The sequence below is a fragment of the Ascidiella aspersa genome, chromosome 5, assembly GCF_963924565.1.
Source record: "Ascidiella aspersa chromosome 5, kaAscAspe10.2, whole genome shotgun sequence".
In the NCBI taxonomy this organism is placed as follows: domain Eukaryota; kingdom Metazoa; phylum Chordata; class Ascidiacea; order Phlebobranchia; family Ascidiidae; genus Ascidiella; species Ascidiella aspersa.
Window position 1 is genome coordinate 24,987,029 of NC_139451.1, and position 19,870 is coordinate 25,006,898.

The window sequence follows — 19,870 nt, forward strand, 5'->3', positions numbered from 1 at the left end:
AAATTCGACATTGTAAGAGCGTCTTGTTATCACCTAAAACGTTTTACGCAGTGCTTGCGGCCTTCAAGCATATCTAGTTTTTAAAATTTCCTTGGTTCGTTCAAGAATAGCCATCATAAACCGACTGCAGTGTTTTCCAAAAGCTAGAAAAAACAGCTTACAAAATCAGAAACGGAAATAATGCCGATTTCGGCATAAACAAACGGATTAACAAGTAGTGTGGTTTAGTTCAGTGTAAATTATTTGGATTTCAGCAGAGCCAGCTTGTTTTCAAGCCAAATAATCTTTTCGGCTTCTTTTTTGGAGTCTTGCAACGATTTGATATGAGCGTTGACCTGCCTACGTAACATTTTCGTTTCGAAATCAGCCCGAAGACAGTTCTGCATTAGCTGCTCAGACTCTTTTACAAAGCGCGTGGTTTTCCGTTTCAGTTTGTCAAGTTTGAAATACGAGCACTGAAACTCGCGACTAAGGCTTTCAACTTTTTCATCAATATCCATATTCAGCGCATAAAGTCACAAACTTATTAAAGCCTAAATTGACTGAATGAAGTTGACTGAATGCAGAATGCAGATCACCAATCACCATTACATTGTTTTCAATTATGCTTTTTACGCGAGCTATCAATTTATTTTATGTTGTCATAATCAATCAATAGAATTTTAATTTCAATATTACATATTAAAATAAACATTGTATATCAGGGGTGGGCAACTTCTTGAAGTGGCAGGCCAAAACCAAACTAAAGTAGGTCTCCGCGGGCCGTTATATGTTGACTGTGTAGACTTTGCGCATCTTATTAAAACCTCAACGACAGTTAATCAGGGATATCACAAGGGTATTTTGCGATTTACATTCGATGGCGAAACAAGATTAACGCAAAAGCGCAGAAAATTATTTACTTGTAAAATAGGCCGCAGGCCGGATGATTTGCGTTGGCGGGCCGGATCTGGCCCGCGGACCGTAAGTTGTCCACCCCTGTATTTCATTATAAGCTACTTTCAGTGTTAAATTATTTGCAAAGTTCTCTTAGGTTGCGCATTTTAGCAAGCTGCGTTGAACATCATAATGTTAAGATGGAGTTTGTTTTATCTTACTTTATTGTATGTTGTGGAACTTGCTTTGGCACAATCCGGGGTCTTAGACTCTACGGAAGTTTCAACAACCACCAAAACCACAACTGCTAACCCCCAACACGACACAACGGAATTTTATTTGCAGGAACATTTGATACCAATTACGTACACTCCAAAGGGTACTTACTTGTTCTATATGCAATAAAAAATATAGCACATGAGCAGGGTAGATTTCATTCAGAATATTTAATTGCCTTTTAATTTGCAAAACTTAAAAGATGAGTGTTTTCAATAAATTATATAACAGAGTAAACTGACATCAGAAAGGCGATCTTCTTTTTATCCGATTTACCCTAAAAACGTTCACCTTCTACCAAAAGCTAGATTTTCCGTGGAAAAAAGTTAAAAATAAAGTTATATTTCGTACCCAAGTAATTTCGCAATACTCACGTATAATCGCGAAAATATAAGCTAGATTTTTCTTGTTCAAAAAGTGTTTGTTCTTACAAACTATTACTGCAATTTTTGTTACAGCCAAGAACGCCTCTGCTCGTCGTCCAGACGTCAGCCAAGAAATTACCGGCCCGTATATAGTGAGTTTACAGTTGACTTATGCGTACTTGATTGTGTGACTATGAAACAGTGTTTATTTTAGGTTTGGCATTACAAAAACAACATGACCCGTTCACAATAAATCCCCATTCAAGTCGTTACCATAGGCATAGCCAGGGGGGGCCAAAAAATTTATTAATATTGTGCTATTAATACCTAGCATTTATGAGCAGTACCACAACAGTCGATCACAGGCATGCCACACCTTCAATTGTCGTGCATTGTTACGTCACAAACGATGTAGTTAATATTACGTTTGCTATACATTAATGTAGTTTTACTAGTTTTAGACAGTTTTTGCTCTTGGAATGGTTTTGGAGGATGGCGTTAAGATTTTGTCAGTTGCTGCTCGAAACGGTTTCCTAGCATTGCTATTTGTCTTCGTTACGACAGTTAATACAATGACAAAAGCTAAACAAAAATGTTCAAACTTTTTGGCCCCCCCAAAAAATTTTCGGCTGGCTACGCCACTGGTCGTTACGATTAATATTTTAGATTAAGCGTTTCCGAACGAAATGGCATTACAAAAAAAATCTTTATGGCACTCAAAATAGGTGTTTGCCCTAAGTTATAACTCGGCTAAAATTTATTGAGATTGATAATTGGATTCTCACTTTTGTTTCTTGAGCGTTTACTGCAAAAACGCCCGTCCACGTTTACGCGGCCATATTTATTTTGTTAGCTAGTTTATTTATTAGGGCTTCGCTTTCGCTGTGAAACGAATTTATGTTCAAAAATATGACGTGTATATAGGAGATGATGTTCTATGCCAAGTGGTAGTATCAGCACTCGTCCGATACTCGGGTAGTATCGGTACCGATCTGAAAACAAATAGTATATAAATAAAAGCCTTTATTTGCGCTCCAACGATTTCTACCTTTAGAAGGTAAATTTATTAAAAAAATAAACCAAACTTATTACCGCTTAATCAATATTTAGCACATTTACCCGTGAAAAAAATACTTTGGAGCTTTATAATTTTGACTAATTTACCAGTTTTAGTATAGTAATGACGTCATTTGGTTTTGGATCGAATCGCAACATTTTTTGTGAAAATGTCGAAATAAACGATTAACTGTCTGACAACCATATACTAGGAAATATAACCAAACGAGAAACTCGGTATCGTTGCAGTCGTTTAATACATACATTTGCAAAATAAAATAAGTGAAGCACTTTTTTAACAGGACGTGGCGAAACACCCGATTGAAAATCCAAAATGCCTTCTACAAACCCTGCCGGACCTTGGCAAGTCTAGCAGTCCCGCTCAGTCAAAATTAAACGAACGAACCCCTCTGACTCGATTTGACCTTATCAGCGAGAAGGTAAGTGCATCGTAGTTGTAATAAGACGGAATGCTCTTTCGGTTAAAAGTATTAATAGGTAAAAATATGTATTTTATTTTACAAAACCATGTCCAAATTTCTTTCACCTATTTTAACCATATTTTTACAATTAAAATTGAATATTATTATATCGAGCAATGTGGATTCTTTTTTTTTCGGACCAAATGTCTGAATTTTTTGTTGATTTGAACCCAATTAAAGAATTTCTTGTCGCGTAAATACTTCGTCGCTAACTTCTAGAATGTATTTAAACCATCAGATTTCAGCATGAGATCGAGCGATAATTTTTAGGTTTTCCATAAGGCTACTGCTTTTTGACTTCACGTTATAACGTAACTTTGCTTCGTCATTTCCAAAATATTTTTTTGCCAAGGATCGCGATAGGTTGCAATACAAACTTTAATTACAGAGCGACATACAAATACTGTTTTATTGTTGTACAGATTCAAGTGGCGACGTTTCTTGCTGTTAGTCGCTACAGCGAACTCAATTCACCGTTAGAGTTGGTGGAGATTCTTGGAGGATGCAAAATGGTAAATTATTTTACTAATCAATTAGTCGCTGACTTATACTTCAGCGAAGGGTCTTGTCGCCCTTTTTGTAGTTAAACAAACAGTTTGCGATAAATACACATTTTTATTGGATACAATGTAAAACGATGTTGGTAATTAGCCTATACCGGTGCTTCTTAACCAGTGGGTCGCGAAGCTATTTTAGGTGGGTCGCGAAGCATTGCTAAATGTCAAACTTTTCTATTAGATCGAGGAATTATTGCATTATCATTAGGTAACATTTATGCAACAATGTAACAAATTTGTATCAATTAGATGTGTTGTGCCGAATTATTATTGCAGTACGTACGCCGGCAGAAAGGATGCAGGTTTTATGTAACTGGTAATCTTATATCACTAAGTTGTATTTTAAATTATTGCTAAACTATTTGGTCGTATCATATTGTGGGTCGCACAATAAAACTTGCATTTAAAATGGGTCGCGAACTGCAAAAGGTTGGGAAGCACTGGCCTATACGTCATAAAAGTAAAACTAAAGTACGTCAATGCTACGAGGTATGAAGTTTTTCCAATGGCAACCGATTAAATTATGGGTAAAGAATTTTTTTTGTTATGATGGGGCAACTTAAAATTTTTTTCTTATGTCGTCAAATTAACTAACCCTTTCATTAAATAGGCGCTGGCCGGGGAGCTGATATTCCTGGCATTCAAAGCACGTGAGATACGCACATGCGTAGAAGGAGGTGTTGTCATTGATAACCAGGCAATAAACTGCACAAGTAGCCAGACTTTTTTGACGGTAAGTAGGTTGTTTAAGCTTTATACTGCGTGTTTGTGTAGTCTATATTCTCTCATTTATTATAAATTTTAACGAAACCTGACCCTACTAAACTCAAAGGATTCTCGGTAGCCATCCATGTTAATATAGCCTATGTATATTTTACGCCAACTTAACTATGTTAACAGAATTTGTTTCGCGCTTCGCGCAAACTTTTGCTTATTTTCACTTAATAATAATATATAAATCGGGATTTAGAATAACACCTTAGTAGGGTATTAAAAATTTAGGACCAACAGCAGAATAAAACCAAATAGGCTAAAATATATCATCTAAAAATTCTAACGGGTTTATGCCTTATCTGGATTTATACCTTATTTCGATTATTAGGTATTAGCACTATTTTGGACTTGTTTCGAACTCTGTGGTGTTCCAACGATAATGTCGTGCCATTTCGGTCACATTCCAGATTTCTCTATTCTTATCAGCTGATCAAACATATTATCTGATTCTACAACCTGTACGTTGTTTAACCTCGAGTTGTCATGTTTAGTTTGACCGCGAGTGCCGCGCAAGGGTTTATATCAGCAGCTTCGCACCGTGGAACCCATTCTATGTGAACTGCAAGTCGGCCGAGTACTATGCTCTGCCTTGGAGAAGGGTTTCAAGCCAATGACATCAACCGATAGACATGGCCTTTGGGTCTTGATACCATTATAGTATTTACACAACAGTAGCATGACTGTCACTTTAACAAATGTTGTTGAAAAACACCACCACCAATAGTGTACGAAATCAATTGAACTATACCCTTATGATGAGAAGTGAAAATAAACTAATTTTCTTACAGGAACGCATAATTTTTAAGATGACGTCACAAAGTAACGTCATAACGGGACATCTAAAACCAGTGATCATAGGAAACCTAAGTTTTGTTCGTTGTGGTGCACATAGATGCAACTAAAATCTTAATTTATATAGGCTACATTCAAGATGACGGAATGACCTGGTGAAAACACACTGGTTTATCGGTTTCCGTGTACCTGCGAAAATTATTTGACCGGAACGGTACCTTTCTAGCTTACTTTCATTGCTGCATATCTAAACAAATAAAACATCACGGTTTGACCAACCTTCATTACTGCTTATGATTCTTTAACCAAATACAATATCACATTTTGAAGACGATACTACACAGTGGTTTATAGACGTTACACATTGCAAGTTTAGTGCACGTTGGTCTCGGTCAGTGGTTCCCAAACTTTTATATTCCACGGCCTATATTTTTTTATAAAAACAGTTTGTGGCCTACAATGTGCAGTAACCTTGTTTGTATGCCTTCAGCCCATCATCCAAATAAGATATGTTTACCTGGCTATTACAAATATAGCAAAATTGCCTGTCTGCGCTTTACGCCTACATAGTCGGACAATTCTTCAATGAATGCATTGAATCTAACAACATCCAAATAATTATTTTTACTTCCGGATCATTTTTAGAGTTGAATTAATTACTCTATGACACCAAACTGAATTTAAAATAAACGTAGCCTATATAGCCTAGTTCAAAAAAGCCAAAATATGGAAAAGGCCTCGTTCCTATATAGTTTTAGATATGCTTACAATTATTAAAAAAAAATACTTATTTAGTTGCAATATTTTCGAATAGCTCTATTGCTCACTGAAATTAGTCTTGTGGCCCACAATTTGGGAACCACTGCTCTAGGTTCCTTGAAGTTGTATACATATACATACGAAATCTCCAAAGGGAGTCTTACAGCAGCCTTTATAAAATTAAGCGGATTTAATTGCAAGTAATACTCCAATCGCCATTATTTTGATTCTTTTAGCACATTTTTAAACGCTCTTTTGTATTGTGAAACAAGGTCGAAATGCTTAAATTAATTTGGTTTGAGATCGGCATGAATACCACCCTTATGCAGGATAAGTACACAAATACAACAACCTGGCATCGGCTATTTGCCCCAGCTCGGTAATATCGAAAATACCGGATTGAAATGTTTGCGTTTTTCAAACCAACTTTGTTAAAATAGTGCGCCATTTGAAAAACAACACCTTTTGCAAGTTCAAGAGCTTTATTGAGAGTAAAGATCACGAACGCTCCAGCATACAATAATGCATAAGATAACACATTTTGAATTTATGAGCCGTTTAAACCACCAGCGTCGACGAACAGATACAAAGTGATCAAAAGGGATTATTGACGTAAATTTGTGAACCAAATGGTCGTTCAAAAGATTAAAAACGAATTATTAGGTAAATTATGCCGGTGAAATAATGACCTGAATTGACAAGTTTTTGTATGCTGCTCACATGAATAACACAATATTATGGCAATAACTAGCTGGATTTAGCCACAAGACATTGATCACTTTTGTACATGAAAAAAGAAAAAGCAAAAATAAATAAAAGCAATGTAGCCTGGAGAATTTTATACACAACGCTATATATATAAGGATATCCTGTTAAAATGTACACAAGAGTATATATTTAACTATATTTCATACATGTGCAACCAAGTTTTTAAAGATATTGGCATAAAAATAAATAGAGCGCTATAGTTTAACAGAAGATTTGTTAAACATTGCAGCTCAGTCGTTTTGTGAAACCTATACTTCTGCATGGGATTTTTTTAAATTCGTGTTTCGTGTAACTGTAACTTTTAAAAGCGTTTATATTGTTGTAAAAATCAAATAAGTTAATCGAAGGATCATTTAGTTATTTATTTTGTTTAATTTAACTTATCAAACTTGAAATATATACGGGGAGGGCGTATAGCGAATAATAGGGTAATTTAGGCATTGAAGGAATAAATCAAATTTGACAATAAAATAAGAATTTAAATATTGCAACACAAAGGATTGACACTATTTAAAAAAACTAAGGTTTTTACCGAATGCTTGGTGTCTTAAATAAAGGTGGAGAGATATTTAAAACCTATTTCTTTCCAATTTAGCCATACGTAATTGCTCCGCTGCGGTACCTTGTGAAATAGATAGTTTCGTCTTATAACCAGCAGATAATTATATCAAAAGTCCATGCAGCAAGTTAAAAGCACAATATATAAAGAAACATTTATTCCGACTACGAAGTGAAGTGTAGACTGTAGATAAACCAAAATCTATACAAAAAACAATTGAGCAAAGGCGGGCGCTTAAACTAAACCTGGCAAATCCAGTCGTAAACAGTGCTTTCGTGAAGCAGCTAATTAAGAGGCTTCGTCCCGGCTTTTAGTCTATCTGTGGCATACAGAAATTGCACCAGTGAAATGGTCAAACGTGATTGGTCAATCGTGATCACATGAGCGGCTGCGTGGGAACCTGGCTGGTCGTGGGAAAATGCTGGGGTGACCCCCCGGAAGCGTAACCGGAAGGAAAGGGCGAAGCCTAAAACGAGGTTAAAAAAGGTCAAATCGAAGGGTTACTCGAGGTCAATTTGACCAACTTGCAAAAGTGAAAATGTGTTTAACAATTATGATGTACAACTGATCAAACAGAGTTATCGCGTTAAAATTGTTAGTATCTTTTATAAAAGAAAAACTGTATGTATGTTTTATTTGCCCCAACATGTCCTAAATGGCATTTTTATGAAGATAGCCTGCTTAAAAGAATGAAAGCACTTTTCGACGAAGTTTTTAACTTAGAGTTTGTCGTCTTAAAATACTCCACAGTATGTAAATCATCTACTATTAATTATAAAAAGCACCATACATTAATGAAAACGATGTTTTGTAGACAGGATTTTCCAAACAAAATTTACCCCATAAGGTTATTTAGAAATGTTATAAATCTGACAAATGCCAGCAACGTTTATCTATATCGTGATTTTTCCTGTGTAGGTAAAATGTTTAACATTACTATTCTTCTAAAAAAATACCTGTTCATGATAAGGGTGGAAAAGAAAAAAAATGTGTGTATGTTGCTTAATCCTAAGTGGCATTTTTATAAACATAGCCTGCCTAAAATTAAAGCACTATATAGACGAAGTTTAAGTTTGTAAATCATCTAGTATTAAAACTTGTAAAAAGGCGGCATACACAAATGATACAAAAAGATTGGTAGAGAGGTATTGCAACTGTCTTTTTTACGTTACCTGGTCATGATAAGGTGGCATCATCGGGGCATTGTATCCACCGTTTGGTTGCTGTACTGGTCCTGAACTACTGTGGACAAGCATAGATTTCTTTTAGTGGCGTGTTATTTGATGGACGTAGTATGATTGTTAATTGCGAGATGAAGTGCATTGATTTTATGTTTATTTTGATAAAATGTTTTTTCAACCATTTTTGAGCCACGGAACAGCAATGCATTAAATTAAACAACATGACAACAACTGTATTAACCTTCTTAGTACGATATATGCGCCTGTTTTCATGAAACACTAGTGTTCCGTGGAACAGCGGTGGAAAATCACTGATTTAAACCACCCAATGTTATATGAACTTTTGTTATTTTTTACAAGGGATTGCAATTAAGTTGGATGTGAAAACTTATTGCAATTAATTTGAATGTGAAAACTTTTTTGTGGACAAACGATGCATATACTGAATCGGTTGTCACAGCAACGACAATACATGCAAAACAATATGACGATATACAACATGTATAATATCAGTTAACACAAGATAACAGCAGTCGCCAAATTGCAAATGAAAATGGCAACAGAACTTTATAATTCGCATGTAGATTTAAACCATAGAATAAAATTGCAGTATTTTGATCATAAATTACAACCCGCGTAATAATGGTTAATTCGAGGATTTTCAGAAAAATATTGGTCGTATTTACCTTGGTACGGCAGAATAATTTTGCGTGCCATAAGCAGTGGTGCCTGGATAACAGAATCATAAAGTAATTAAGCAATATAAATCAAATCTGACTAAAGTAATGAAACGAAATAGAAAGAAATAACAAAAAATCGGTAAAACATATTTAACCAAAAATAAGTGGAAACACAAAATTTTTGTGTGAAAGACTGAAGGTTTTTCATCCTATCCAAAATACTTTCTTTTACGCTCAGGACAATAATTTAAAACATTACAAGTTTATGATTACATTATAAACGCGGCTTGTTAATTAATAGTCGATTAAGTATTAATATTAATTATCAATTATCACGTCTGTATTACATTAAATTATGGCAATTAAAATTATAATAAAATCACTTTTAAAACCGACTTACTTGTCTGTTGCATGGCTGCTTGTTGGTCGATTGTCGTGATATTACCGTTTGTGGGCGGGTAGGCAGGGTTAGGCTAAAAAGAAAACAGGAGCACAAATTTACAAAGCAAATTTTACAATTTAGCAATCGCCATAGGATAAACATCGTAATTCAGAACATGAAAAAATAGGCTTGTAGATAAAAATATATGCTTATCTTATAAAGAAATATGTGCTATGCTACACCGGGTGCCTTCGGAAAGGCTTACCAAAGGCAGTCAGGTCTAATCAGGATTTCGTGCGGGGAGGCTAGAACTCACGACTTCCAATCACACCGGGACCGTCGCTCTACCGACTGAGCAACTCAGACTCAGAGGGGAGCAGGTTGAGGAACGATCATAGCACTGTCGTCTGAGCGACGGTCCCGGTGTGGCCGGTGGTTATGAGTTTCAACCACACCGCAAGTTAGTCGTTTTCTAGTTTCAAAAGAAAAATGGCTAATCTAGTCCTGGTTTACGTTAATTGCACTTGTACGTTTTTGCCACCCATTTCCAATTAACAATTATCGAAACCAACTGCGCCGAAAAATGTCGGCGGCAAAATAACATGGAAAAAACGTTTAACCATGCTTTACCTGGTACATGGGGTTATATGCAGCTTGTGTTGGTGGCATTTGGCCCTGCATTTGGGGCATTGAAACTGGGGCAGCTGAAGGTCCCGGTGCACCAGGGTTCATTCCCTATAAAAACAATTAAGCTGTGAAAATAAAGGGTACAAGTACAACACAAATATTAGCTCCGAAGGCGCTCAAGGGGGTTTGTATAATGGGTTAAAAAAACAGATAACTACAACAGTAAAAAATTAAACAAAAAACTACAATTACCTGTTATGGCGCCCATGGGTTTTTATAAAAAAAGTTTTTGAACAAATAATTACATAATTACAATAGTAAAAAGTTGGCCTATTAGGAATACATTGATTTAACAACGGTATATTGTATGAAGTATTGCATTGGTGTAAAAATGAAGAAAACAGCTGGAAAAAATAAAGAAAAGGGTACACCCCAAATATTACCTTCTACGGCGCTCAAGGGGGTTTATAAAAAAGTTTGAAGAACAGATAATTACAACAGTACAAAATTGGTGAATAAAAAACTGTCTTTCATTTAAATTTTTAGAAATCATTCAAAAGTTACCCCAAGAAAAATACTTTTTTTTCGAATTTTTTTTAGATATCTGAATACAAACAGTTTACTAAAGTTAATCTGCAAATAAAGCATATGGTTTACTGAAAACAGCTGTGTTTTTACGAAGGACTGTGGACTTGCTTAAATGACTATTTATAAAATAAAACTAACCTGAACCCCTTGCTGGGGCATATATGGGTTTCCTGGTGGATAAGTTCCTTGTGGGTAACCTTGCATTATTTGTTGGGGTGGGGGTTGACCGTACATAGCCCCCGCAGGGGGCATTTGGCCTTGGCCTGGCATAAACTGGGTGGGTGGTTTGTACACTGGCATTTGCTTCATTAACCTAACAACAAGTAATTGTGATTAGGCTAAATTACCATCCCATTAAACTTTTTTTTTTATGGCCAAATAGTGTTTCCAAATGTAGCTACAGTTGTTATATTGTGCTAAAGAAGGCGTTGCTTAATTTTGGTTTTCTAAACCCTACCAATATTGGACAGATGGTGCCTGTGGTTTGTATTAGAAAAAATTAACATTTATGTTCCCTGGCTTTTATATATCAAGTTATCTTGTTCAATTTTTGGAGATTTATTTTATTAAAAAAGGTGAAAAAAGCAACATATGAAATGTAACGGATAAACCAACTAAAAACTGCTCTGTTTCCCAGCCACTACAATGAAAAAAGGCGTTGGCACTCGTAGCTATTTAAATATATGTCAGGCAATGCTTAAATTACACCACAATATCATGTGACATTTTTCACACTAATAAAATTAATGGGTAGCAATTATCCCATAGCAACTGAAACAAAACAGAAATTTACTTAAATGACACAGCTTCAAGCTGTAAACGCAGAGGAAATTCTTAGACTGTAGACATAGGAATATTATATTGTAATTGTAAGTTCTTGGTTTGATGTTTACTTACGTGTCATAAAGCTGCAATGATTCAAGGATTTTTTCATTTAACATTGAAAGCTCCAAATGCCTTCTATCAAGTGTTTCCAGTTTGCTGTCAATTAGCTTTCCCATTTGATTGCAACTTTCTGGAACAAGAAATCGTAAAATGCACTCAACTTTGGAAAATTAATAGTTAATGTTTACAGAACCATAACGTTTACAAAACAACTCAATTAAAAAGCAGAATACTGCAGGTTTGGCAAATATAGCATCACCAGTTCTGCTAAAAACTTTATTTGAATGAATTTATTTGTGGTTCTTTTAGATTTTATGACATGCATAAAAGACTAACAATTGGCAGTGTTGGAACAGGATTAAATAACTTACAGGCTACTGTTATCTAGGTTGTAGTTAGCATAATTTGAAGAGCTCTGAAACAGCCAACATAAAAAATTCAGCCAAATAAGAAAAAACTAGATGCTGTAAGCCCTGATCTAATATGTAGCTGTTAGCTTTAAAAACAAATTATCATACCTTCATCACGCAAAAGTTCAGGCGGATCAGTTGCAACTGTTTCTGGATCTGTGCTTTGGACAGCAGCTAACGTCCGATCTATCAAGTCCTGAAAATCAATTGTGATGCTGTAAATTATATAATCCAAAACATAAAGCTATAAAAACAGAATAAAACACATGTGTGCCTGAGGTATTGTTTTATCCCCATAGAAGATAACTTTACAGCAGGATGACCAAACTATATCATAAATAAAAAAATATCCTTTAAAAAGTTTGGGAGCCTATGCTTAATATGATAAAGAGTAGGAATATTTGTTCTTCCAAACAAATTTACGTTTTTTAGAAAATATTGCAATTTATATGACAACCTCAACTGATGTGATATATAAATTTGGTAAAAATGCATTCAACACCGAGTAAAAAAAACAGTAGTTAAGTAAACAACTTGTCTTATCAGGCAATTTTAGTCACATGTTTAGGGCCAAAACTTAACAAACATTGCAAAAGAGTTAAAAAAGTTAAAATATGATACTAAGTTTAGGAAGTCTTAAGCATGTCAGTTTTAACATAAAGACTCATCTAGAGATGTTTTTTACTTCAAATATGACATTTTTGTAAAGTATGTACGTACTGCTCTAGTGCTCAATACAATTTGGGACCAGTGATGGGCAGATAAGAGGAACCATTCCAAGTGCTATCTATTGTGAAACAAACAATGAAAACTGCAGGAAGCCTTAACAAAACCAAAGATAGGCGGCTATTGTGAAAGCACATCAATAATTGCTGAACATGAAACTGGGTTTTAAATTGAAATATTTAAGCACCTTCATAATCTTCATATAACTTTGAAGGTTAAATATATGCATAGGAGGGAGGGGGTAAAATGGATCAAGTTACCGATTGAATGGAGGGGTAAATAGCAAAAAAGCTGTAAGGCTGGGTATTTTAGTAAACCCAAGATCATTTTATGAGTCTCCTAAATCACCAAGGTTAGTAAGCAGGATAAAATATGACTCCAACCAAGAAAAAAACGAAAGTAGAATACCATTACGGTACGAATCAAACACAGCTTAGAATACACCAAAATAGGACTATAAACTAATAGTCAAAAAACTTATATATATAATGTATAAATCAGCCTCCGGCTCTCAGGCTATTCGGGATTGTCATTTTAACAGAGTGGTGCCCACAAATGCATCTATGCGCATGAACCCATCATAGTACAAACGTACCAGGGCCACCAATGAACTAACTAATAATTTGCTATAATAGATGCTGTTGTCAGACAGTGCAAACCATCTTGGAGATTCAGCTAAAAAATAAAATTGATCGCTTCTTTTGGTGTTTGTATAGCTTTGTATTTAAAATATTTTTAATATTGTTTCATGCTCCAGCTATGCTCTTAGCATACTTCTTAGTACAACAGAATGTGTAAAATAATGATCCTATGAGAACCACGGCCAATCAATAAAAAAAATTATATAAAATTTTTGTTAATGAATATAAGGCATATCATTCAAAGCACAGTTTACACAACAGACCTCGTCAACTGCCAAAACTGGTTGATCTTTGTCAAATTCCTTTGTTTCGGGATCATCGTTAAACTTCACGACCGTTTCCCTTTCCTCTTCTTCTTCCACGGCTGCAGTTGAGGTTGTGACCTCGGACTCTACATTGGCAGAAAGGTCGGAGGTCACGAAGTTGGAAGGAAACAAGCCGTTGCCATTTGAACCTTCCCCTTTCCACCAGTTTGCATCGCTAAATATTTATATATACACACATATACAGTTTAAATCACACATAAAATGAATTCAAATATAAAGATGTTGTCATTTATAGTAATCCTAACTAGGGATTTATCCGTTAACATTAGATCAAACTGATAAAAAGCCAAGTTGTAATATTGGTATTTATTCAACACAAAGCTAGTAGTAGCACCGATAAAATGCAGAGTTAATTTGTGCACTTTATCTTTGTTAGTCAACTAATTCAATACTTTTAATTTTAAAATCTAATTGTTTTAGAATGTCAACCAATTAAAGCTTTCTTTTGCACCCAATTAAATTGGCAAAATTTTAACTTAACAACTTCAGTAAAAAAATTGTCTGAACAGAAAGTACAAGGTTTGTCAGTTTTAAGTATGTCCCAGTGAAGTCTTTGGTACCGGTAACAGAATAAATAAGTATAAGACTTCCCAATCCTAGCACAGCTATAATAATCGTGAGGCATTAGTGTCTCTCAGGGGTTTAAAACTCATCATGGACATTTATCGCCCCCTTTTTGATAAAAGTAATATATCCAAGATATCTAAGTGAGGGGTGTGCAACTTGCAGCCCAAGCAAAAAATATGTGACCTGCGACAGGCTTTAGTTATAGGCCTACAACATGAATTTTTCTTACATTAGTTTAATTTGCTGTGTTGTGCCAATGAAATTGCTTTAGTATATGGCCTGGTTACAAAATTGGCTTTAGTTTATGAGCTAAAGAGTTCAAATCCCCTCATGAATCACACAATTTTATGAACAAATTCAAAAACAGTCCAACCATTTTTTAAGAAAATTTAGAGGTTTTTAAAAGACCTAAAACTGGGTGGAATTTATTTTGGCAGCTATTATGAAATGCACTTAACCTGCAGTCTAAGTTGGGTACACAACTACACATATTTGGCCTGTGGTCTTTGTCGCATACTTGTCAGAAGGTTACACAGTGCACAACCCTGACCTACGTCAAAAGAATAGCCTGCCTGTCCCCCACACCACACATATTTGCCATTAAATCCGAGTAACAATTTCCGTTATTGTTTAATTTGTACTATTTTGGTTTTTTATTGCATTTTCGTTTCCATTGTTATTATTTTCTTCCAAAAGGCAACAATTCATAAAAAACCCAAGGCAAGCTGCTTTGTTGTTAAATTTAGACAACAAAGGCGGGCAACATACAACCTTGGGCAAGAGTCCAGCCACCGGCACCTATTTTTGTGGCACATCCTTTATCAAGTTGTCTATTTTACCATTATATTGTATATAGTAATGGAATCAGAAACATTTTGACTTCATTATTATCATTAGTCCAACGACAATTAAATTTTGGCTACTGCTGCTAACTCAAGTTTTCAGAAAACAGTAATTATCTCTTGGAATTAAACAAGTTAAGCTCAGATCTGTGTAAAAATGTACTGGTATATATAATTTGCCTTAAGCATTGTTATCCTTCGCTTAGGGGAAGTGCCACACATACAAAACACAATGCCTATTGCCAAATTTCTACTCCTCATAAAAAGTAAGGTTGCACTTGCAGGGATTGACATTTGTTTGTAATGAAATTATCTATCAACATTTTTCATTAAATTTGGTTCACCATTTAAACTGGTCAAATTTCTTTTTATATAATATACCTGTCATCTATAATAAATAGAAAGTCCCCAGCTTTAAAAGTTAATTCGTTATCTTCTGCAGCTTCAAAGTCATATAGAGCTTTTACTTTCTTCTTCGGAGCAGGCGTGCCTAAAAGAAAGAAAAAAAGAGTTTACTAATTTGCAAAATTTCAGACTGTAAGGGAGTAAAACAAAAAGTGAATAGGAACCCCAAAAAAATAAACTGATCTTAACTGCAAGTGGTCTTAATAATAATGTATTATAAAAAGCCTGTCTAATTAAGCTACAAAAAAAGGTTTCACCTTATATACATTAAATAACATCAAAGAAGAAGTTAGACAACATTAAGTTTTAACTGGAGTCATGTGATGTAAGTGTGCCTAAAACTTTGAGGTAATATTAAAGGAACAATGTTGACAAAGCAGCTGCAACTGATATAGTCTCACATTGAATGAAAATATTCAGTGATTAATTTTGGCATTTAAATAAAAATACACTTAGCACCTTACAACAACCAAAATATAGTTTTTTACAAAGCTTGAGGCCAAGTCTGTCGCTTGTTCTAATTTTGCAGTCAAGCTTTTTATTTATTTTAAAACATTTTCAACAAAAAGCTTGATGTTGGTGAGTTATGAATTATTTACTACAAATTTCAAGGACAAGTTGTCAACTGTGTGTAAAATTCTAGCTGATTTTAAAGGCCAGCAAATTTAATTTGTTGACCGCACATTGCATAAAGAAAATAAGTGTGACCAGAATAACAAGGTCACCCAGACAATCAACAAGTCAAAACATCCCAAATAGTTGACCTTTTACAAGTCATTTAAATCAAGAGGTTAAAACGAATCGTTTTATCAAACGACGAAAATATGCAAAAAAAACTTTAACTTTCAAAAAACTAAAAAAGCAGGTACTCATGTATGTTATTGATTCATTTGAACAGCAATAAGCCTAAAAGCAACCATATTCAAATCAATGAATTCACCAGCAGATGTGTATGACGCACCAGAGTATGACATCCCAGTTGGGGTGGAACCTCCTAACATAGAAGGATACAGACTGGAAGTTAAGGTAGCAGCTTGGCTTGATGAATATCCTTTTTTCTGTTGTTCTTCTTTTAGTGAAGCTTCAATAGCTACAAGATAGAGCAAAATTAAAGTACAACTTCAGAAAGTTTATTACTTATTATTTTCCGAGAATCAAAACTTGTCTGCTACTTAAAAATAAAATCCCTCATAAAACATTTTGTAGGGCAAAAATTTGATGTGCCCAAAATAACTTGAAATGCAATCCAAATTTTAAAAAATTCCTTAAACATGTGCAGCCATATTTGAATGCAAAAAATTTCAAATGTTTAGGCTCATGTTTAAGGCTATTGATATTCAAGCTAGTTGGCATTTAATGCACCACGTGCATACCACTGTCAGAAATTTACCATCTGTAAAACAAATTTCAACACCAAAAGTTAGAAATGTAAAAATTTAATTGATTTATTGCTGATTAAATTTCCATTAATTTCTATAAAAACACCAGCGAACAAAGTACCAAAGGGTTATGGTTAAAAGTCACTGTCCTAAAGCCCTATCAGTTTTGCTTTAGGGTGGTTTTAAAATATATATAATCATTTCCAAACCTTTAGCAATATCATCGGCCTCCTGTTGGCTTGACACACTGTCAGGGTTTGTGCTGATTGGTTCAACTTTCTTCGGTTCAGTCTCATCCTCTTCTGGAAAGTCATAACCGTCGCCTCGAAGTTGGTAGTAAAATGATACAAAGTGCCTGAATATATGATGTCATTAAATGTTGTTTCTTGCATTTTTTCGTTTTTTATATATTATATTTTCTCACATTTTTTTTGATAACAAGGTTTGGGTAACAATTAATAAAACTGGAAAATAAATCTACTTGTAACAAAGACAAGTTTATACAACACTCTACCATAGGCTTTAAAGGTGGATGCTACATACATGAAAATAAAAATATAAAATTAATAGTTGATTTAAAAAACAAACAAAAAAAAATTAACCTAACACTATAAAGAATTGTCCAGCTTTTATTTTATTTGTTTGGCAATAAGAACACTATATTTATAATGTTTACAAATCTACTAAACTACATCTTTACAAACTTACGATAGTTCTTGGTCTTCTTTAAAGTCTTCTGCCCATTTGCGAATTAAAAATCTTAGCTTTTTAGTAACCTTTTTGTTTTTGTAATTCATTAAAATTTCTCGCAAACAATCGGTGAACCCCTGTAAGAACAAAATAAAGAAATAAATGACCAAAAGTTGTATAGTGGGAAATAAGAGTAATGATTAGAAGAAATACTACTTTACAAACTATAAACCTAGGCGAAGAGAATACCAGTTTATGAAGATTTCAATCATAAAAGGGCGCCATAAAAACAAACTTGGATTAACTGTTAAGTGGACCATTGCTCTAATGCAGGGGTTGGGAACCTATGGCTCTTTTGATGAAAGAATCTTGCTTGCAGATAAAACCTAAGCTATCATTTCTTTGCATTGGAGCATAATGGTTGGAGGTTGTAGTAAGACGTAATAAGAATATCAAAGCCCATACAGAAGTAGGTATCATTTTGAACGTTTTGAATAACTCTTTATTCATTTTCAACATCTTTCAACATCGTTGAAAATGAATAAAGAGTTATTCGAAACGTCCAAAATGATACCTACTTCTGTATGGGCTATGATATTCTTATTATGTATTTCTTTGCATGATTTTAATAAAATTCAATGCGGCCACGGCTGCTTTCCTAACTTTATTTTTACTTTTTAACACACATTTAGTAAAATTTTCAGCGATTTGCGGGAATCCTATTTGTATTTTAGGGAAGTCTGTTATCCCGTTTAATGGAATCTCTTTAGGTTCAGCAGGGCCATGCTCTCCCAACGGGACTCCGTAATGAAAGTTGTGCAAACTTAGATCTATTTGATTTTTTTCGTGCTAAATAGTCTTTTAAATGAGAACAAAATAAACGAAGGTCCCTGTTTAAAATTTAATCTATAATTAGATGTGAAAATGTATAATATGGCTCTCATGGAAATACAACCAAGAATATTTGGCTTTCATGGCTCCCTTAGATAAAATTGGTTTCTGACCCTGCTCTAATGCCTTGACTAAAAAGCTTTGAACCAATATGTAATTTAAATTTGGTCTACATTGTATATTAAAGAACTTTGAATTTCATGATATGTAATACCCTCAATATAAAACAGACATGATTAATAACTGAAAAACAAACCTGAGAGGCGATTTCCTTTTGAAATTCTTTGCCACAATTATTAACACATGAATCAAGTACAGTAAGGGCTTGCATGGCAACATGTGGCACACGGTGGTTCATTTTAGGTAGGATGGCATTAGCAAATTCATGTGGTCTGTAAAAAAATGTTATCAATGTGTAGTTGAAACAAATTCTCATGAAGGTTGCTTCAAAGACAAAAAAAAACAAAGATATTGTTTTAATCAGTAATGTCCGATAATATTAATAAAGTAATATTAAAAAATTAGTACTCTACCAATTCTGAGATTGTATTGGTGCAGATAAGATAGCAAAATATTATAGGAACTTCGGCCTTATTGTCAACCTAAAGATTTCAACCTTAAATTATAAGTTTCTGAGAAAATAATAATTCAAATCGAATATAAATTTGTTTCCGAATAGGAACAGAAAAAGACGGCCAAATAAATTTTCCAATTTAATTTGCTTTTTTGAGCATAGTAATGCTGTCATAAGATTCCATTCGGTTTAAACAAACTTTGTAGAGATTCATTTTAAATGATTAAAAGAATGTAACACAAACATGTGTTCAAAAGAGAGCATAAGTAAAGTGGTCAAACTAAACCTCACTTCGAAATGTAAGTATTACAACACAAAGCCAAAAACTTACCCTTTGGATGTTGCTTTAATTTTATCGCAAATTGTAACAATGAGTCCCCAATCCGTTTCTGTGTTCATTTCATTTGTTGCTTTGTCTAGAAGAAAAATTAATAGAATACAGATATTTCACAAAAATTTAAAAGTTAACACAATTATTACAAAGAGATAGTACAGTAAAAATCAACAAAATACGGTGATTGCCGATTTTAAAACATAACAATAATATGTACTCCACTGGGTTAAACATTTGTATGATAAACAAAGGTAACTTAGCAAAAAATATAATTGAATTTACCTAATGGCTCATCAAAAGGTGTTGTTGTACTAAACAATCCCATTTTGGTTTGTCTTCAGTGTAATTGCCAGAAATGTTTTTTAAACAAAAATATGCCAAAATTAGGTTACAGTTTAAATCTAAGTGACACTTGTTTAACACTATAAGAAAACATCAATAAATTAATCAAATATTGCAACAACTTTTTGTCATATTT

The 19,870-nt window shown here is 34.1% G+C and overlaps 1 protein-coding gene across 1 annotated transcript; it reads right to left on the bottom strand.

Moving 5' to 3' along the window:
- Positions 1 to 7,511: 7,511 nt before the first annotated feature.
- LOC146145575 (signal transducing adapter molecule 2-like) lies at positions 7,512 to 19,815 on the bottom strand. Its single transcript, XM_083389601.1, has 16 exons — positions 19,675 to 19,815; positions 19,390 to 19,474; positions 18,741 to 18,876; positions 17,612 to 17,730; positions 17,113 to 17,258; positions 16,486 to 16,614; positions 15,501 to 15,609; positions 13,648 to 13,864; positions 12,126 to 12,213; positions 11,620 to 11,737; positions 10,861 to 11,035; positions 10,138 to 10,242; positions 9,526 to 9,598; positions 9,132 to 9,174; positions 8,437 to 8,506; positions 7,512 to 7,730 (listed from the first exon to the last, which is right to left on the bottom strand). Exons 1-16 carry the CDS (start codon positions 19,715 to 19,717, stop codon positions 7,641 to 7,643), a joined length of 1,746 nt encoding a protein of 581 aa, XP_083245727.1. The 5' UTR covers positions 19,718 to 19,815; the 3' UTR covers positions 7,512 to 7,640.
- Positions 19,816 to 19,870: the final 55 nt, after the last annotated feature.

Coding starts and splice junctions, on each gene's coding strand:
- LOC146145575 (XM_083389601.1), bottom strand. CDS start 19,717: ATGGGATTGTTTAGTACAACAACACCTTTTGATGAGCCATTAG. Junction 17,259..17,611: donor AAAGAAGACCAAGAACTATC/GTAAGTTTGTAA, acceptor TCATATATTCAG/GCACTTTGTATCATTTTACT. Junction 12,214..13,647: donor CAGTTTTGGCAGTTGACGAG/GTCTGTTGTGTA, acceptor ATTGATTTTCAG/GACTTGATAGATCGGACGTT.